This window comes from Zootermopsis nevadensis, unplaced genomic scaffold (assembly GCF_977971745.1).
Source record: "Zootermopsis nevadensis isolate Lab colony 2312 unplaced genomic scaffold, Znev_1.0 Znev_ptg000009l, whole genome shotgun sequence".
NCBI lineage: Eukaryota > Metazoa > Arthropoda > Insecta > Blattodea > Termopsidae > Zootermopsis > Zootermopsis nevadensis.
Window position 1 is genome coordinate 3,576,319 of NW_028259141.1, and position 19,696 is coordinate 3,596,014.

At 36.9% G+C, this 19,696-nt stretch overlaps 1 protein-coding gene across 4 annotated transcripts; it reads right to left on the reverse strand.

Annotated features, from left to right (window-relative positions):
• Nucleotides 1-635: 635 nt before the first annotated feature.
• LOC147874373 (uncharacterized) lies at nt 636-18,552 on the reverse strand. 4 transcript variants are annotated; one of them, XM_087345526.1, is made up of 5 exons: nt 16,783-18,550; nt 16,139-16,245; nt 8,894-8,983; nt 7,344-7,514; nt 636-1,472 (listed from the first exon to the last, which is right to left on the reverse strand). In XM_087345526.1, the coding sequence occupies exons 2-5, from the start codon at nt 16,238-16,240 to the stop codon at nt 798-800; spliced, it is 1,038 nt and encodes a 345-aa protein (XP_087201652.1). In that variant the 5' UTR covers nt 16,241-16,245; nt 16,783-18,550; the 3' UTR covers nt 636-797. The 4 variants fall into 4 exon arrangements, with proteins under 4 accessions (XP_087201652.1, XP_087201654.1, XP_087201653.1 ...); XM_087345528.1 differs by lacking the exon at nt 16,783-18,550 and adding an exon at nt 14,477-14,517 and having other exon boundaries at nt 16,139-16,214; XM_087345527.1 differs by lacking the exon at nt 8,894-8,983 and having other exon boundaries at nt 16,783-18,552.
• Nucleotides 18,553-19,696: the final 1,144 nt, after the last annotated feature.

The window sequence follows — 19,696 nt, forward strand, 5'->3', positions numbered from 1 at the left end:
GACTCAAACTGGGAAACCCTGGCACAGCGTAGAAAGATAGCACGTATATGTGCTCTCTTCAAAGCGTACACGGGAGAACGGGCATGGAAGGCAAAGGCCATACTACCTGAGCAGGGTCGATCATATTCGGAAAATTAGGAGCAGAAAGCAAAGGACAGATATAGGAAAATATTCCTTTGTAAATAGGGCCATCCAACTCTGGAACCGGCTACCTGCTGAGGTTTTAGGTACTCTCTCCTGTAAACCAAGTTCTTTTAGGAAGAAGGTTAGAAAAGTAATAAATGAGGTGAAGTGAAGGGAAGTGAGATTAAGGGAGGTAAATCAGGGTGAGGATGGGAAGGCTTCATAAGTGTAGTGAAGTGAAGACAAGTTCCTGATGAAATGTGAGAGCATCACTTCATGACGTATGTAATTCATTTCTGTTACTGTCTTGTGTCCACTTGGTATTAATTTTTAAGTTATCTACTTTAGGTTATCTGTTGTGTTTAAATACTTGTGCCTTATGGTTTTGTAATCTTATGAGTTGTTTTATTTTGTGTGATGTCAGTTGTTCTGTTGTGTCTTATTGTAGGACCACTGCCACCAGGTAAAAACTCATTTGCAGTTAATAATAAATAATAATAATACATCACAAGAATATGCACACCCTGCACATGCATTGGATTATCCTATTAACGAATAGATTTAATGTCACTGAAATACAGAGTAGTCATTAAATAGATTATGCAGGTAAAGGAATCATTTATTATATACATCACATAAATGTGGCTGCTATCTACCATGTATAAGCAAATGCCTCACCAAAGAATGAACGATTTTTTACAGGTATCACAGAAATATGGCCGCTCCCCACTGTGGATGCATAGATGTTTCTTCAGATTACTCTGATCAATGAATGATTTGTTACATTCATCACAGGAAAATGGCCTTTCTCCACTGTGGATACGTAGATGTGTCTTCAGACTACTCTGATGATTGAATGATTTGTTACACACATCACAGGAAAATGGCATTTCTCCACTGTGTGTACGCTGATGTTTCTTCAAATTACTCAGATGATTGAATGATTTGTTACATTCATCACAGGAAAATGGCCTTTCTCCACTGTGGATACGTAGATGTGTCTTCAGACTACTCTGATGATTGAATGATTTGTTACACACATCACAGGAAAATGGCATTTCTCCACTGTGTGTACGCTGATGTTTCTTCAAATTACTCAGATGATTGAATGATTTGTTATATTCATCACAGGAAAATGGCCTTTCTCCACTGTGGATACGTAGATGTGTCTTCAGATTACTCTGTTGATTGAATGATTTGTTACACACATCACAGGAATATTGCCGTTTTCCACTGTGCATACGCTGATGTCTCTTCAGATTACACTTTTTATTGAATGACTTATTACACACATCACAGGAATACGGTCGCTCACCATCATGTAACAAGTCCTGTTCATTCGGAGGACCCTAGCAGACAAATTGAAAAAATATTAGGACAAATATTATTAGGAAGAAGAATGAAACTGAAAACAAGATATAAGAATGCTCAATAAATATTCCATTAGGAAAGTTATGTTCTTTTCATAACAGATTTATTTTCTCAGTGAGATAGCATTATATTTCCTATTTCATTTAGTTCCTGGCTACCTGCGACAAATAGGTTAATTCACTTGCCAAGACCGTAATTTTATACATAGCAAACAAACTCTTGACTGACAGCAAGCAGCAATGCAAAAGAGTTACATATTCAAACCACATATTCACATTCCATAACACAATGTCCGAGTTTAAGTTTGCTTCACCCAACCAGATTCACTGTTAGAAAACCCGAATCAAATTTCTTAGCCTGATGGGGAGAGAAAAAAGAGAAAATAACCAATCTATTTTTTGGTATCTAAAGAATCAAAAAGCAGATACACACTGATGTAGTCATAATGGTGACATAATATTATGCATTATAATGAATCTTCTAATAAAAATCTTTCAAACAATATAGTTTACCATTAACTGGGTCAATCTACAGTACAGATAAGAGTGAAAGGAGAATCTAAAATAAATAAACCTCAAGTTCACTCACACCCAACTAAAACAACGATTTTCTATTACTACTTGCATCATCTACTTATTAACCTCTTGTAATCCTTGCATCTCTTAATCCTGAGAACAGAATCTCATAAACACTGAACAAGTCGGCTTGGCAAAGAAAAACAAATGCAACCATTTTGACACATTCACAGCAATTTGGCCTCTGAGAATGATGCTAGTGACATCTAGATGTTTGGGGCAAGAGACCTCAGCTTCAGTAGGGTGCCTGTTTGGACGGCTGATGATGACAATATGAAGAATGACAACTTAGATTTGCTCAGCGTCATTGCATAGCTAAATGATGACTGTCCACCACTACGACAAAGTCACTTCCACAAGCAAAAGCACACGTAGGCATTAAGGTAAACTACCAAATGCTGCCAATATGACACTGAACAAAACTGAAATGTTTCTTCAAATAGAAAAATTCCCTAACATAAAAAATATTTAAAATACAATTAGCTGTTTGTTCTCAAGTTCTTACATATGGATAGAGGAATAGGTACAGTGAAGATAACAGGTACATTTCTGTAGCTCTTAGTTTCAAATCTGCTTAAAAATAAATCAGGGAAAAGTCTATATTATGCGGGCCCCTAGTAACTACGTCACAGAATGTCTTCTGGCTGTGGATTAAAGAGAAGACCTCATGATGTAGGCGTAACTATTTCATTCTACATACATCCATGGAATTATTCTGGATTATCACTCAAGAATTTTATGTAATCATTCAGCACTGATCAGACATTCCACATCTTTCAGGTACTGGAGAAAAATCAGGAGTACAATGGAAGACATGTCAGCTATTTATAGCCTTCAGGAAATCCTATGATTCAGTTAGGAGGGAAGTATTATGCAAGTATAAGATTCAGTTCATCATCTACCTCCCCAATAATAATTTACATATCAGACCATAATATCCAGGATCTTATGAATACAGTGAAACCTCTATCCATCGTTCCCGGAACTATCGTTTTCCCGGATGCATCGTCCGTTTTGTTCGGTCCCGAATACATCCCATATAAAATAATGTTACATTTTCCCGCTTCTATCGTTCCTCGAACTATCGTTTTATCGCATCGATCGTTCAAAAATCTTAGTCCCGTCCCACAATTTTCCCGCAATGATCGTTTCTGAGAATTTAAAATGCTGGGTTTTGAGATAAATTAATACCGAAAGACGCACAATGTTTTTGGAATACACAGTAGCGATAACCTGTTATGTCGCCCAACCAGCACATTCTTTTGGAATGAGTGTCAGCGGTGCAGGGGAGATAGTTGGAGTGAATGGCGGTGCTCATTGCCAGAAATTTTAGGGTGCCCTCATATTTCGTTCCAGCGATGCCAGATGGCATGTGCAGTGTGAATTTCTTCACAAATGCTTTTATTACAAGTACAAAGGAAAGGCTGGCGGCACTTTTCATTCTTCTGGTTCATCTCGTTTCCAGCGGTTCAGGGTCTTCGTTGAGTTCGGCAGTAATAGTATTTCCATTCTTCCTGTTATTGTCCGCAAAAGGGGTTGGAGTGGTGAGGAAGAGGAAGACGACGAATGCGAGCCCGAAGCTTTGCCGAGTTTTGCCGAAGCACACGCTGCATTGGCGAAAGTGAAGTCGTTCTTTTATGCGCTTAATATTAGTGAACGTGACGAAGAAAACATTTTGAACGTGGAAAGTGCTCTGTTTGGTCTAAAACGTAAAGTTTCAACAAACCAGTTGTCCATTAAAGACTTTTTTGGTAGAAAGAAGTAACTTTGAAAGAGAAACAGTTTTTTTTTAAAAAATTTAATGCTTTCCCGCATCTATCGTTTTCCCGCATTCATCGTTTTTATTTCCCACCCCCGCCGAAAACGATGCATCGAGGTTTCACTGTAATACCATATACAATATTTTGTATTAATATAATATTGCTGTAGCAGGTAACTTCTCTTTTAAAAAAGACAAAAATATCAAAATATATGTTTAACTCATTTTTGTATATTTTTCAAAGTATCAATGAAGGCAGCTTTCTAAATAAATATATAATATAGGCAAAATAAAGAATGATTGGATTTCGCAAGGATTAAAAATATCTTGCAAATGTAAGAGGAGTCATATCTACATCAGGAACAGTTAACACCACAAAACAACAGAATTCTATATTACGTACTGTAAAATCCTGAATGATCTTATAAAATAGGCTAAAAAGCAGTTTTACAGTAGACTAATAACAAAATCTGGTAATAAAATAAAAAGGGAGAGAGGAAAGATAAATTTAACTGAACTGTTAACTACTTCTTTGGAAGTATGTGAGGTTAGGTTAAGTCATCATATGCACACTGGTCCCAGAAAAATCTGGCTTCAGGAAAGGTGCGTCCACTGAAGACGCAGCCTCCAAACTAACAGACAACCAAAAAAATGCTGGTTAGAGGAATTTACTGTGATTTAGCAAAAGCTTCTGACTGTGTAATCATTAAATTTTGTTAACTAAATTACATTTTCATGGCATTCAAGGAATAGTTGCAAAATGGCTCATATCCTATTTAAGAGAGAGAATACAAAAGGTTTGAGCAAAATCACACAAAAAACTATCAATTTTTTAAAATTGGGGAACACCTTTTAAACTTGAACAGAACCTCCAATTGTAAGGTGCCATACGAGTTTCTACAGTGACAAACCCTGAATACCTGTTTGCTCATCTTTTTCCAGAGAGGCAGTTTTATGGCCAAAAAATGGATATATAAACAGCTCCACATTTATGGAGCAAGCATGGGAAACATCATGATACTAACACGTACATGTGCCTTGTAATAATCAGAAGCACATGGCTGTACTCCAACATCATGCGACAAATAACAAAGATCTGTAAAACTTTAATCATTATTTCTGACATTGCAAATAAATAAATAATTATAATTTCCAGCCAGATTGTGGGAGTGCATCACACAGGTAAATTGCAGCAAATATGCCCTATAAATGACAGCTGAATCAGTATCTTGTATTTTCCTGGTGCTGAAGTTTTTCATCATGCAAGCGTTGGTCAAATGACTTTCACATTTCTCATAAGAACATGTAGATATGAATTTCATATACAGGCTTTGCAATGTATGGTTGAGTCAATGTACTGGGATATTAGCAGCACTTCTGACAACTGAAACATGTTTTATGATGTACACAGAAATTTACCTGAATGTGAGAAGCAACAGCAAGACAGGGAAAGCAATGCATTCAGTGTGGTTCAGAAAACCAGACCACAAGCAAATGCAAGATTATCAGAGACTGATAGCCTGTGTTGACATACATGGAGGACTTTCCATAGTGACGGTCTTTATCTATACATATATATAAGTAAAACTACAAACAGTGTCATGGTCTGTTAATGGTACAAAGTCAGTAATTGATTATATATTAGATAATAAGAAAACAGGAACATTAATTAAAGATGTTCAGATGATTAGAGTATATGACACATTACTTGAGATTTGAGTTTCTCAAACACCTAGTATGAAGATGGTCGTCTTTCACATAATCTGACAGAACTTTCCTGACGTTTGATGTGCTTGCTGCTTCTGTCATCGTGGCAATGACTCAACACCCTGATGATGTTATATTATTCTAGTTTACAATATAACAGTGTGATTGTATGAATGACAGTTTTATGCTCACCAATTTCACTATAAATGAGTGATGTATCACATACTTGACAAAAATTCATATCCTTTATAAAAACAATAAATCTTAGCCTTTTTAATTATTTACTTTTTTGCATTTCATCACAGGAATATTTAATTGTACTGAATATTATTTGATGTCCATAAACAAAATAATATTTTTTGAGATGCTATTATACAAATAAAACAAGAGAATTCGTAGGGACAATTATATATAACTAACTAGATGGCTTACGGAACCCAAAGGTTCATCACCGAATTAACCAAAGCCCTCCACCAGTCCCTGTCCTGGGCCAACAAAATCCAGTATCCTTCAACTCATATCTCCCATAGATCCCACTTGAGATCATTCTCCCATCTATGTCTAGGTCTCCCCAGCGGTCTCATCCCCCAGGATTCCCGAACAATACCCGGTGAACATACCCTGCCCCATCCATGTGTGCCACATGCCCCACCTATCTCACGCCCCTTGACTTAATCACTCTGATAATACTGGGAGAGGAGTACACATTTTTAAGCTCATTTATATGTAATTTTCTCCATGCCCCATCATCTTCTCTCCTAGGCCTAAGTATTCCCCTCAACACCGTATTCTCAAACACCTGCAATCTATGCTCCTCTGTCAGAGTGAGAGACCATGTTTCACATCCATACAAAACAAATACATACAAAAATCACCTGCCAGCGACACGGTAACAACTTTAATTAAAAGTCACTTATATCGGAAGATTCAGGAGGATCTGAGGGACGTATATCTGTTCAGCATTCAGTAATATCCCTAATTATGAATCATGTGAAGGAAGAACTTTCAGACAGTAATCCAGAGATTTAGCTTATCTTTTCCTTTTAGTAATGAGTAACGTGCACTTAAACCTAAGTGTGTCGTTTACTGGAGAAGACCTCATTTGATCCAAACTGCCACTAACCTAAAATTGTCAGTAAATCACAATGAATTACCCAAAGACAGGAATACTGACAATGCATTTCACATTTGATAGTGTCTAACAATTGATGTAGCATCCCCCCCCTAAATACCTACCATTAAATCAAGTGTCTTACATTGATGCAGTCTCAATGTCAAGGCAATATAATACTTCAGAAAATTAACAATGTCCAACATAGTCATATAACAAATCAAATAATATTACAATTTTAGAGGGTCATCAATTATCCTGTTAATGGAAATGGCAGTTCTATGCCACTGTAGTGATACACGCTTCAAAAAAGTTAAAAAAAGAAAGAAAGAAAGAAAGGGGAATAAAAGGCACCACGAGAAAACCTTCAAACATTCATAGATCCACAAAAATGTGCATTGAATTCAATGGGAATTAATGCCATCAAAACAAGGCGTACTGGAAAGTGTGGACAAATTATCAAAGGCTTGTGTGGCTACATCTGTCTAAAACATTTCTTGTATTTCTCAATATTTAATATCACGTCTTAAAATAAAGCTAACACAAAACAGAAGTGATATTCCACAAACAGTAGGCAACAAATACAATTCCCTTCAACTAGTCTGTAACGGACCCTTCAAGATCTATTCAGCAGAGCGGAATTGCTTATGAGGACAAATGGAGATGCAACGTGCCTAACGATGCTCACACAACTCACCTCATGCTCTGCCTTTATTACTGGAAATGTTATCATGACAGGATCCTCCTCCACTTTCACACCTCCATCATCCTCAACTTTGATATCGATGACTTGATTGTCATCATAAGAAGCCTCAAAACTCGTTTCACCATAAGAATCAGGTACAACTTTCTGTAAATTGATGGAGTCCTGTAAAATAACCATACTCATTATGAGTCTTGACTTTGCGCTCTCACTGCATGAAATGGAATAATTATCAATACAATTGTACTGAATCAAACTACTAGCAGCTGCGGAACATCTTTAATGGAGCCTGACGATGGTGCATTTTATTTAATATTGCTGTATTTCTTTACATGATCCATCACTTGATATTTTAAAACAAGATCACTACGTTCTGGGAACTAGATTTGCTCTGGTCCCATACAAGGGACTAATCCCAAAGGATTAATACGACTCTTCTATGGGAAAATCAGAAAAGGTATTTTCACCCACAGACAAGAGCAGATCCAGCTCTCAAAATATAGCGAATCTGTTTCAGAATATCAAACTATGGACAAAGTCCAGAAAAACACCAACATGCAAACATAGTAGCTGTTTCATAAAGATTTTCTTCCTTATAACTATCAAAACCATTACCATGAAAAGGATTTTTCTAATACAAATATCACTTCAATAGAATTGTCTCCATGTAATATGAAATCAAAGACCTCCACAACAGTTTACTTGGCATGTTCATGTCAAAGCAGTAACAATGGCTCAACTGATTAACGCTTGGTTTATGTAATGAGACAGTAAAGCACATATTAAAAGGTCACAAAAAATTTTGTTACGGGGTTTATTCGATAGTTACATGTACACACCATGAATAAAGTGCACACAATAATGAAATTACATTTTGTATGTTCTGGACAGAAATACTGAGCAGAGTATCACATTAACGCTCCTCCCTCCCGGCCAACTTTATATATGAAGTCAAGTTAACCTCTTAAATATTTGGGTCTACAGAAACAAAGTCAAAAACAAAGCACAAAATGTTATGATACAATCTGCTTCTTCATTGAAAGGCTCCATGGCTGCAAATTTATCTCCTGATCAAAGTTTAATATTACATACGTAATGTTATCTTCCCATATGGAAAGAGTTAATGATGCTTAACAGAAATGACAACAATGTTCTAATATATCAGTGCAATTTGTATCAAGACACAAAAGAAATAAATTATAACCTTAAAACATTCATAATTCCTGTGAATTGTACAAGAGATTCAACAACAGGCAATATTTTGAATATGAACAAATTATGTAAGATTAATGGGCCACATCTGTCTAAATTATTTCTCGGTTTGGTCAATGTTTAATTTCACGTTTTAAAACTGATGCAACAGAAGTTTAAAATGGTATTTCATAAACACTGAGCAACAAAATTCAGTCCTCTGGCACCATTTTGCAAAGGACACTTCAAAATCCATTCACCAGAGTGGAATTGCTTCATGTGGAGATGGACAAGAAAAACACAATAGGTAATCCTACAGATTTCTTAAAAGTTAATTCTAATGTACAACTCACCGTATGTTCAGACTTTATCAATGGAAGTTTTGCTATACGATCCTCCTCTTCTTGTGTAACAGCAAAATCCTCAATTTTTATATTCATGATCTGCGAAAGACGTTACACATCTCATTCTATGAACCAGGTACAACTTTCAGTAAAATTAAGTTATTCAAAACCTCCATACCTGATGCTGATCATGACCACGTTTTGTCCACTTACAATTTCAATGTAAAATGTAATCATAACGCAATAAGACATGATTGCAAAATAAAGGGCTAGCGCAAGGATCGATAACCTTTCTTGGGTGATTGGTAACTTTGAGGAGCTGATAATTATAGTGAGCATCGTAAAAGAGAGTCTATATATATCTGGACTGAAAGAATTAGATTACAACTGTGGTAATGCATGTGCTGTACGAACAGCCTCAAGAACAACTGAACAAATTAAACGTAAAATCAAATGTTTCATTTCTTTACTGAACTAAGTCTGCTGAACAAACTAGTTCTCAGGCAGTCAAGAAATTAGCCGCATATACGGAACCCAGAGGTTTACAGAGTGAGTTCAAAGAGCCTGCCACTGGTTGCTATCCTTAGCCACAAGGATCCAGTCCTTGTGATTATATCCTACTTCTTAAACAACTATTTTAATATTATCCTCCCATCTATATCTTCATCAACCAAGGGGTCTTATCTATTCTAGTTTTCTAACTGAATTCTTGTATTCATTTCTAATGTTTACATTCCCCACACATCCTCCTTGATTTGATAACCATGAATTAATATTTGATGTAGACAAATGATTAAGAAACTCCACATTAAGCGTCTTCTCCAGTCCCCATTATTTCCTTCAGTGTTCCAAATATTTTGCTCTGTACCCAACTGTCAAAAAGCATCAACGACTGTTCTTCCCTTAACCCTTTACAGCTGAAGTCGTCAAAAAAATATAAAATAATTCAGTCAATACATGCCTCAAAGGAAACACCACACACTGCAATTACAAGATCAATTAACTAACACATACTGGAAGCCATCTCTAGTAAGTATGACTGTACATCAAACATGTCGTCATCCTACAGAGCACAAAACAGTGACAATTACCCGTTCAATCAAGTAACAAAAATATCCATCATAAAATTAAGAATGAAAGTAAGAAATTAAATTCCACTTGGCAAACCAAAAACCAAAAATACAAATATAAAATGAAACAAATTTAACAACAGTAAACACAAAACATCAACATAAAAACAACATAATAGCACACATAAACAAACAAAGGACATAAGGAGAAATGGAGCACATTTGTATACACATGCAAACAAACATCGCATATAACAAAATTAAAAAAAATGGAGGTGAAAATAAACTAAACTGCACACTAATTATATAGCACAAAGAGATCACACACTTCAAGAGATGTTTGAAGAACATGTATGTTCAATATTGAACAATAGAGATCATCAGGTAATGCACATCATATCCATAATACGGGAGAATCCTATGGCCCCAAGGAAGATTCTTGGAAATAATAAAAACAGTCAGTAAAGAAAGATGTTTAAACTATTATAGAAACAGCACATATACCGTACCCAAAACCAAACCAACAGCTGAACGATATCCATACAGTCATAACCTGATCTTTGACGCACTATACAAGCAATATTACCAACAGCACACATCCTCCCCCCTTACAAGAGGAGTTTGAAAAGTAATGCGACTACTCGCATTATCCACAATTTGTGGATTCCTGAGGCTTTGGCAGTTTCATTGCCAAAGCTATACATTTTTTGTTGCGTCCCACCAACTTCTCAAACACGTGCAGTAGGCCATTTCCAGACATCTTGAGTAGGGCAGCAGCAGTAGCTTCTTTATATTCAGTGTCATGTTTAAGCACTGGAAATGCCCAAAAATCACATGGAGAAAGGTCTGAACTGTGGGGAGGGTTTTCTACAGGTGGTCCATCGATGTCTTGTAGCGCCTCCGTCGCGACATGCAGGGCTGTGGAGTCAGTATTAAAACCTCCGTCTCTGGCTCTTTCAAAGAAGCTCAATATATATTAATAATGGAAAACCTACTAAAATAGTAAATGGTACCAGAAGAGATTTCATCACCACCACGTGGATCATCAGGCTAATTTTTAGACTTATAACATATACTTAAATTCACATACAATGGTTATTGCAGAAGTCAGTTGATTTGTAGACAGTATGCATTCTTAATCTTTATCTTACTAGCGTTCCTTGTCTGGGACGTAAATTGTGTACTCAGCCCTACGAACGGTCCTTGTGCGTAATGTGAATACTTGCATCATTGTAAGAAGACTTGGCTATGTCTTTTGGCCTATTTTAGAGGCTGCAAACATTGATTCACTTTAACTAGGGATTTGACAAGTTCAGCCTGAGCTGTCAACCCGGGAAGTATAATCATAAACAGCAATAAACATTGTTATTGTCAAGTGGTTGTCTGCTTCCTCTTCAGACCCCCTATTCAAAGCTACTTACATTCCTCGGCATGATGGGTGAAAAGAATGTGTATCCACTAAATTAGAGGGAAGTTATATTAATCTTTCTTCATGTGGTGGAAAGAAAATCACACACAGAGAATTTTCGACTTGCCCTAGTGAGAAATATGCTAGTACATGCTGGACAACAGCCACGTGTACACAGACCACCAGGTAGGCCAGCAAATGTTGCCAATCAAGTCACCAGACTGGACACTACTGGCAATAAGCACTGGCCTGTTCTATCGAATCACCTGCGTAAGTGTGAAGTGTCAGAAATGTGAGGTGGGTTTATGTGTGGACAAAAACTGCTTCTTGGAATATCACACCAAGACGCAGCTGTAAAAGTATTCAAGTGTATTAAAGGTTAATGTGACAGAGCCAAAGTTACAAAGCATTATTCCCACACCATGTGCCTCAATGCATCATTGAATCTCAGCAAGCACGAGGCCACTGGCGGCTCACACGGTAGCGAAAGTGTTCTTAAGAGTTCATAAGGAGGTAGGAGTCGGCACATTTTTACCGACTCCACAGCACTGGCCACATGTGCAATATGTGGTCGTATATTGTCTTGAAGCAGACACCACCTTTTCTTCAAGAACTCTGATCACTCCTTTCCGAATTGCATTCCCCAAATAAGTTTCAAGTATATCTCCATAGTAAACACCATTCAAAGTTAGCTTCTGAGGTAGCCATTGCTGAAGAATAGTGCCTTTTGGGTCAAAATATAATATCAGCACCACTTTTCCACATGATGGTGCTTGGTCTCCCTCTTCGAGCGCCGTCAACCACCCTTTTGTTTCCATTTTTAAAATATTTCAAAAACTGAAACATTGTAGCTTGGCTCATTGTTTCTGTTCCATACACATTCTGTAACACCTTTAACGCCTCTTCACCGCTTTTTCTGAGCTTCACACAATATTCTCTTGCACAATTCTGCCTTCAAACATGAAATGTCGTTCTGTTCCACCAATGCAAAATAGGATTTTCGTACCAGAACTTTTACAAACACACACACCTTGGAAAATGATTATATATGTATTAATAGCTAAACACATTTGAGAAAACAAAACAGAATATGTGCGATCTCGATCAAGGCCACTAAAGATAAGTAGTGTTGCCAATCTCATTACTCTTCAAACTCCCCTTGTACATAGAACATATAGCATGACATTATACCATGATACACAGTGCAGTACACTCCTCCACAACAGACGACATATGAAAGCCACAAGACCTGCTGTAAGTGTTAATGCACCACATCAGTCTTAAATAGATTTAAATATATACACAAATATACGAAATGTTATTTATTACACATATCATTGCAGATCTTAAATACTCCACAGACATCCAATATCAGAGAAGATCGTATCAACAGAGAACACAGCAAAAAGCAAGATACCAAAATGCAGTAAACATATCTACATAGGAGGAACTGCGCCAACCCAACTTCATACGAGCATCCAGACTTAACAAGAAAACACAACAAAGCCACTGACGTTTGGAGTTCAATCGACACTAACAGTAACAGAAATGTAATATGAATATGGAAATGGAAATATATTTTTCACTTATACTAACTCTTGCATGTAACCTTCTTAACTATTTTAACAGGTGACTGTGGCATTGTAGTAAATCAGTGTTTATAGGGACATATACGAGGGTCGCTCATTAAATAATGCCCCACATTTTTTTTCTCAGCCAATAATGAAGATAGAAAAGTGTACTTTTACATGCTTGAGATTTGATGTTTCCCGCATTCGTGTACGGAGTTTTAAATGATTCCAACAGGTGCAGAGCTGTAGTGAACTGTTAAAATGGCGTCTGTGAACGACTCTCGTTACAAGCAACGAGCTGTAATTGAATTCTTTGTTGCTGAAAAATAAACTGCGGTGAACATTCATAAACGTTTGTGTGCTGTGTATGGAAGCTGTGCAGTCGATAGGAGCACCGTTGGTCGCTGGGCTAAGAGAGTAAAAGCTCCAGGAAGTGAAGAAACCAAGCTCCATGATCTGCCGCGCTCTGGACGTCCTGTCACAGCCACCACTCCAGACATGTTGAACAGCGCGGATGCCATTATTCGTCAGGATAGGCGCATCACAACTCGACAATTGGCCCAACAGTTTTCATTCAGCATTGGAAGTGTGATTGCAATTATCCGGGCTCTCCGATATTCGAAGGTGTGCGCAAGATGGGTTCCACGAAGTCTCACAGCAGACCACAGGATTCAAAGGAAAACAATTTCTTCTGAATTGTTGGAGCGTTTTGATGCTGAGGGAGAGGTCTTTCTGTCCCGGATCATTACAGGAGACGAAACATGGATACACCACTTTCAGCCGGAGACAAAAAGGCAGTAAATGGAGAGGAATCATCTTCAATCACCGCGAAAGAAGAAATTCACGACAACTCCCTCTGCCGGAAAAGTCATGATGACTGTCTTTTGGGACAGTGATGGGGTCATTCTTGTACATGTGATGCCAAGAGGTGCGAGACGCATACATTGGGACCCTGAAACCCTCAAGAAGCGTTTCCGACGAGTTCGGCCTCACAAGCATCCAGCAGAAATTTTGCTCCTGCACGACAATGCACGCTCTCACACAAGTCTGAGAACCCGGGAAGAAATCTCCAAATTGGGTTGGATGGTGCTGCCCCATCCACCCTCCGACTTCCATCTCTTTGGAATACTTAAAGATGCTATCCGCGGAACAAGGTTTGAAGATGATGAGAGCGTGATTCAAGCAGTGAGGACATGGCTATGTGCACAGGACAAGAGCTGGTACCGGCAACGCATGCATGCACTTGTTCCACGTTGGCGTAAAACTGTACAAATTGATGGGGACTATGTGGAAAAATAGTATGTGTAAAGGAAACATTGATTTATATTGTCACTAAATTTCAGCCATCTCGAATAAATATATTCTGAGAAAAAAAATGTGCGGCATTATTTAATGAGCGACCCTCGTATTATAACCCAATAACACAATTATGGCAAATAGGGCATTTCAGCATACATATTAACATTTAAATATTGCACAGCACACGCTAAAGTATATCATGATAAACAAAATAACACTTTAATAACATTAGAGTGTACATTACCAAATAGTTTGTGAGAACAGACACGTTTTCCTTATCTTGTGCTGTTAAAGTAACGAGAGAAGAAAAAATTGGCAGGGTTGTAATTTATAACAAAATCTTCACACCAAAATATAAGATTCTGTCAAAACAGATTTAATCATAACACTTGTAAGTGGAAACATTATACGGAAATAAATCTAAAAAAGATGTAAAGCCAAGTAAAAGATTAATAGAAAGAATTTATTACTCATGAAAATATCCAAATGAACACAATTATTATTATTATAGTTAATGTCTCTCTCTCACACACATGCTTTCAAACAAGATACCAATTTGAACAAATGCATTATATTTAATTTGTAACATCTTTCTGTTTAGTATTTATTTACAATTACTGGGGCACAGTTGTTCTACAAGCCTGAAAAAGGTGTCTATGTTACTTTGTATTACAAATTAAGATAATGAATATATATGTACACTACCCGATTCAGGCTGCAATTTGCATATGCATTCCCAATAAAAAGTCAAAAGTACTTATGTTCTTCCTTTTGGGTGAGAAACCAGGTTTCACACCCACACAAAATATTAAGAAAATACATTGTTGTTACAAATCCCAAAATTTGCTGATATACTTCACTGACATTAATAACTTTGGTATCATAGAACATGTAAGAGGTTAGATTATTCTGATCAATTAGCAGTGCTTCATAGGCGGGATATTCAGCAAGCATTAATACACAAGCTGTGTACACTAGTGACCAGTGTGTGATTTGTATGAAACAGTTTGTTTTATCAAACTGGAAGTGCTGTATGATGCAGCGCGATTTTAGAGTGAGACTGCAGAGAAGGTCCGAAGAGATCAACTATTTAAAAGTGTGAAAAATATTGAACATACTAGTTCTGGGTTGGCAGAAAAATGTTTGTGAGGATACCAGAAAACACTGCATGTATACAGACAGCACTTATGCGTAGCCAAGAGAAATCTGTAAAATGGCTGCCACAAGAGCTTGGTTAAAAGGTTTAAAACAATCATCCATTTTAACCATAACAAGAAAAGACTTAAAAATGTTTGCTCATAAAATTCAGATCCAACAAGCAGTGACGGATAACAGTTATTCAACACATGTTGTTCTCTGAAGCTCAGTTTCACATAAATGGAAATATCAATAAATAGAACATGCATATCAGAGGCGCTGATGATCCCCGTGCTTTGCGTCTGAAAAATGCAGTGTGGGACGCTATTTCATCAGATGGAATCTTCTCACAGATCTTCCTGGATGACATAAGTAATGCCGCTCGCTACTTGCAGATCTTTCAAGGCTATTTTGTTCAGAATGTTTAAGCCATGGAAAAATATTTTCGAACAAGATAGGGCAAAAACTACATATGACAAATGTGATTTTAGACATTTGAATGACATTCTCATGATATGGTCAACTCTGACAGATATCCTGGATGATTTGGACTTGGATAAACCTGTCCAAAGTACTCACCACAACTGAATATCTAATCTTTTTCTTCAGGATTCCAGCAGGGCGGGAAAAACTAGTTCTCAGGCTGATATCACACCCACTGTGTTATCGGAATATTACATTAACAATCAATCAGTTAATAATGCAACAAGTACATACATAACCAAAATCCAAGTCTTTCTTCTCCATGGTTTTCCAAGTCACTACGTACCTCTACTTTCTGAAGAAAATCAATGTAGTCCCTTGAATTGAAACACAATATCCTCAGAAGCCGCCTCGGAAAGGATGAGACGCATGCGTGACAGCAAGTCATACGATCTATGAGGTTGTCAAACAGGATGGCCAACGAGAAAAAACTAATTCATTATACATGTTATGATGTGACGACTACAGATGTTTCTTGTGTCATGCAATAAGCCTATATAGACAAGTAAATGGATTCCTGTAAAATTAGGAGGAAAAAATGTATAACAAAATTCAAGAAAAAGAATGAAAAGTATTTCACTAGTGTCAAAAGCGATGAAAAATGCTATTGCATTACTTACAACATAACAAAAATTATATTTGAAAAATAAAACAATAATTTACAATACAGAAGTGTCTCTCGAATATGATCTGCTTACACGAGAAAGTGAACGAATTCAATTTCTTACGTACAAAATACATTAAATTATTTCTTTATATTGGGAAGAGAAGTCACGGTTCGCAGTAAAGTTACACAAAAACGGGAAATCGCAAATAATGATCATCACACTGGACTGAAATATATTGTTCTAGTGAAAGGTCGGTGAATTGAATGTGTGAAAAGTTACGAACAAGAAGAACCAAAAATACATTAAATTATATACAACATACCCTTCCACAGGTGTTAGGAATCTTGTCACACTCTTTGAAAACGTGAACGTCGCAAGCATGGAGAACTCTCGAAGAAGATAACTTGGTTTTTTAGCCTTCTGGGTCATCTTCATAAGCAACGTTATGTTGATCTCACTGAATTAATGAGTATAACCTTACTTCGAAACTTGGTGCATTCAAAATTAAGGCGCATTACAAACCGAAATTTATCAACCCATTATCTGTACAAAAAGCTTTGGAACAAATATTAAACTGCTTTTAAAAAACATTTCCCGTTGAAATTTTTTTAAAAACATATTTTTCCACGCAATGTCCATCGGCAACCAAGTCAGACGCAAACTACATCTGAATATTATGTCTCTTTTTCGCTACATGAACGGGTTACATGCTTGGACATTTATTTGTTGCTATTGTATTTTGGTAATCGACAGTAACGACCTCTTCGTAGTGGGAACGAATGTTCGAGGCTTCTAATTAGTAATGGTAAAAATCAAATAACTGGTGAATAATTCGCACATTATAAACCATTCTAATAATATATATTACACTAACAAGTCAGTAAGGCAATTCATGATGAAATCCATAGATGATTAAATTCAAAGAATGCTTGGTATTATTCAGTTTAAAATGTTTTGTTCCAACTCCTAATATAATCACAAAGACTACTGTACTCAAAAGTGTAATTTTGGCATCGAGAGGACTAAATTCTTGGTCTGTGTTTTTAAAAAGAACACTGCCTTTCTGAAGCTCGATCTACTTCCTTCCTCAGTTTATAAATTGGGGAATGGCACTTACTCAGTTGGGTCAGACGGAGAGTTCCTCTGTTACTGGCCCCTTCATAATTGATTTGTAATTTTGCAAGTTGTGCTGTATGGGTGAGGAACTTGGTCTCTCACTTTGAGGAAAATTGATAGAGGGCCTTTCAGAACAGTTCTTTGAGGAAAATATTTGCTCCTAAATGGGAGGGGAATGCATTACAGAAAATTGCACAATGAAGAGCTTCACGGCCTATAAGATTAAGAATTAGTTAGATCTATACTACCTATCCCCCAAGTGCCTACATGGCATGTAGCGGGACAACTTTACTTTACTTGCCAGTCATTACAGTAGTTATTGCATCCTGCTTAAATTATCTTCATTGCCAGAGCACACATCCTTGTCAAGAAGTAAAACTTTTTTAAATGCGTCTTATCATGGATTGTGTGAACTTATCTCTACTTTATGTGAACACTTTGTTTGTATTTTGTGACATTTATATAACAGTATGACTTGTATGGTCATCTGACTAACTTATGGATTCATGGAATGTAATAAAGAAGTATGTATGTAGTTCCATGTTCAGGATTATGACAGCTGGGTTCCCTCTGGAAGGCTGCCATGCAAATACTTCATTCATTCTACAAATAGTAAACATATTGTTCTGAACACATTTCTCCTGAACTGCTTTGTAATTTTGAAAGTAAGACTGTGAAGTGACATGGTTACTTAAAAGTTGCTGCTAAACACTCCACAGGAGAAACAGCATTATAAAAATTTGATTTTTGTTCCTGTAGGGATAACATATCCACAAACTATAATTACTTCTTGCCTTTTATGTAGAGTCTGAATGAGCCTGAAGCAGTGTTGATCAACACCTGGGCACAGCATAACTAGCATATATAGTCCTTAAAGGCATCACAATCATCGACCTGTGACGATTACAATGCAGGAATGAATTTCCAAACCTACACAGTAATACTTAATAGATTTCCGTCTTCTGGGTTGTTGCGCTGTGTAGTCTGGTCGATGTTAACCTATGTTTCAGAGGTCATACTGCCTCCGTCATGGTTAACATCGACCAGACTACACAGCACAACAACCCAGAAGACGGAAATCTTCATACTCACCACTGTGAGAACCTCAAGTCTTACATAATACTTAATACTTTCCTTACATGCATTTGTCATTTCCCTGAGTTTTCCTACTAACCGTGAGAATCTACCTGTATCTTTGAAGTCCCACCCGTGGCTCAGTTTATGAAAAAGGTAAAGACGGTAGAGTTATTCGTGTACTTTATTGATGACTAAGGTATGAAAACATATCCATGTGCTTTAAGTAATCAACCTATGATCAGATATGACTAAATGGAACTGTAGTTCCATACATTCTTACTATTGGCACTACATGGGGGTGAGTGATTACCTTCAAGCCCTCAAACTCAACCAAGACACTTGTTGGAAACAAAACACACTTATGTACTTCACATATTCCTAGCATGTATCATCTGAAGTTTCCTGGACAAGGTTAGTACATTATCCTTTGGTAACAAATAGTGATTAGAATATAAAATAAGCAAACAAACAACTATTAACACTATAAAAAAGACACTATTGCCATACACGTTTCAACCTCAAGAGGACATCATCAGTGGCATCAGGGAAATTAATTCATTTAATCAAATGATATAAACTTTATTTAGAAAATAAATAATGATAGCCTTTTCTTTGTTACACACAACTCAAGTCCTATATTCCGTATTCCCTGACATCCTCAAATTTCCAGATGACGATCTTTTATCATTTGCACATCTTCTAGCCCCCTGAGTACATGCTTGTGTGTGTATTTTTCTTTCCCACTACTTTTATTGTAAATTGTAAATTACCAGAGACCTGTTTTCTTTCTTACTAGGTCCCATATTCTGTCTCTTAATAAGCGCACAAATTTTGCTTACACAAAATGTTTTTTTAAAATGTCATGTGGCCTGGCCATGGCAAATATAACAGCCATGGATTTACAAGATCAAATTCTTATATCCAATCTATGATGACACTGCACTACAAATCTAATCCAACACAGAAAGAAACTTTTAACCTTTCCCATTTGGGAATAAGATATTTAAACCTCCCATACTACATGAGTGCAGGCCAAGCATTGA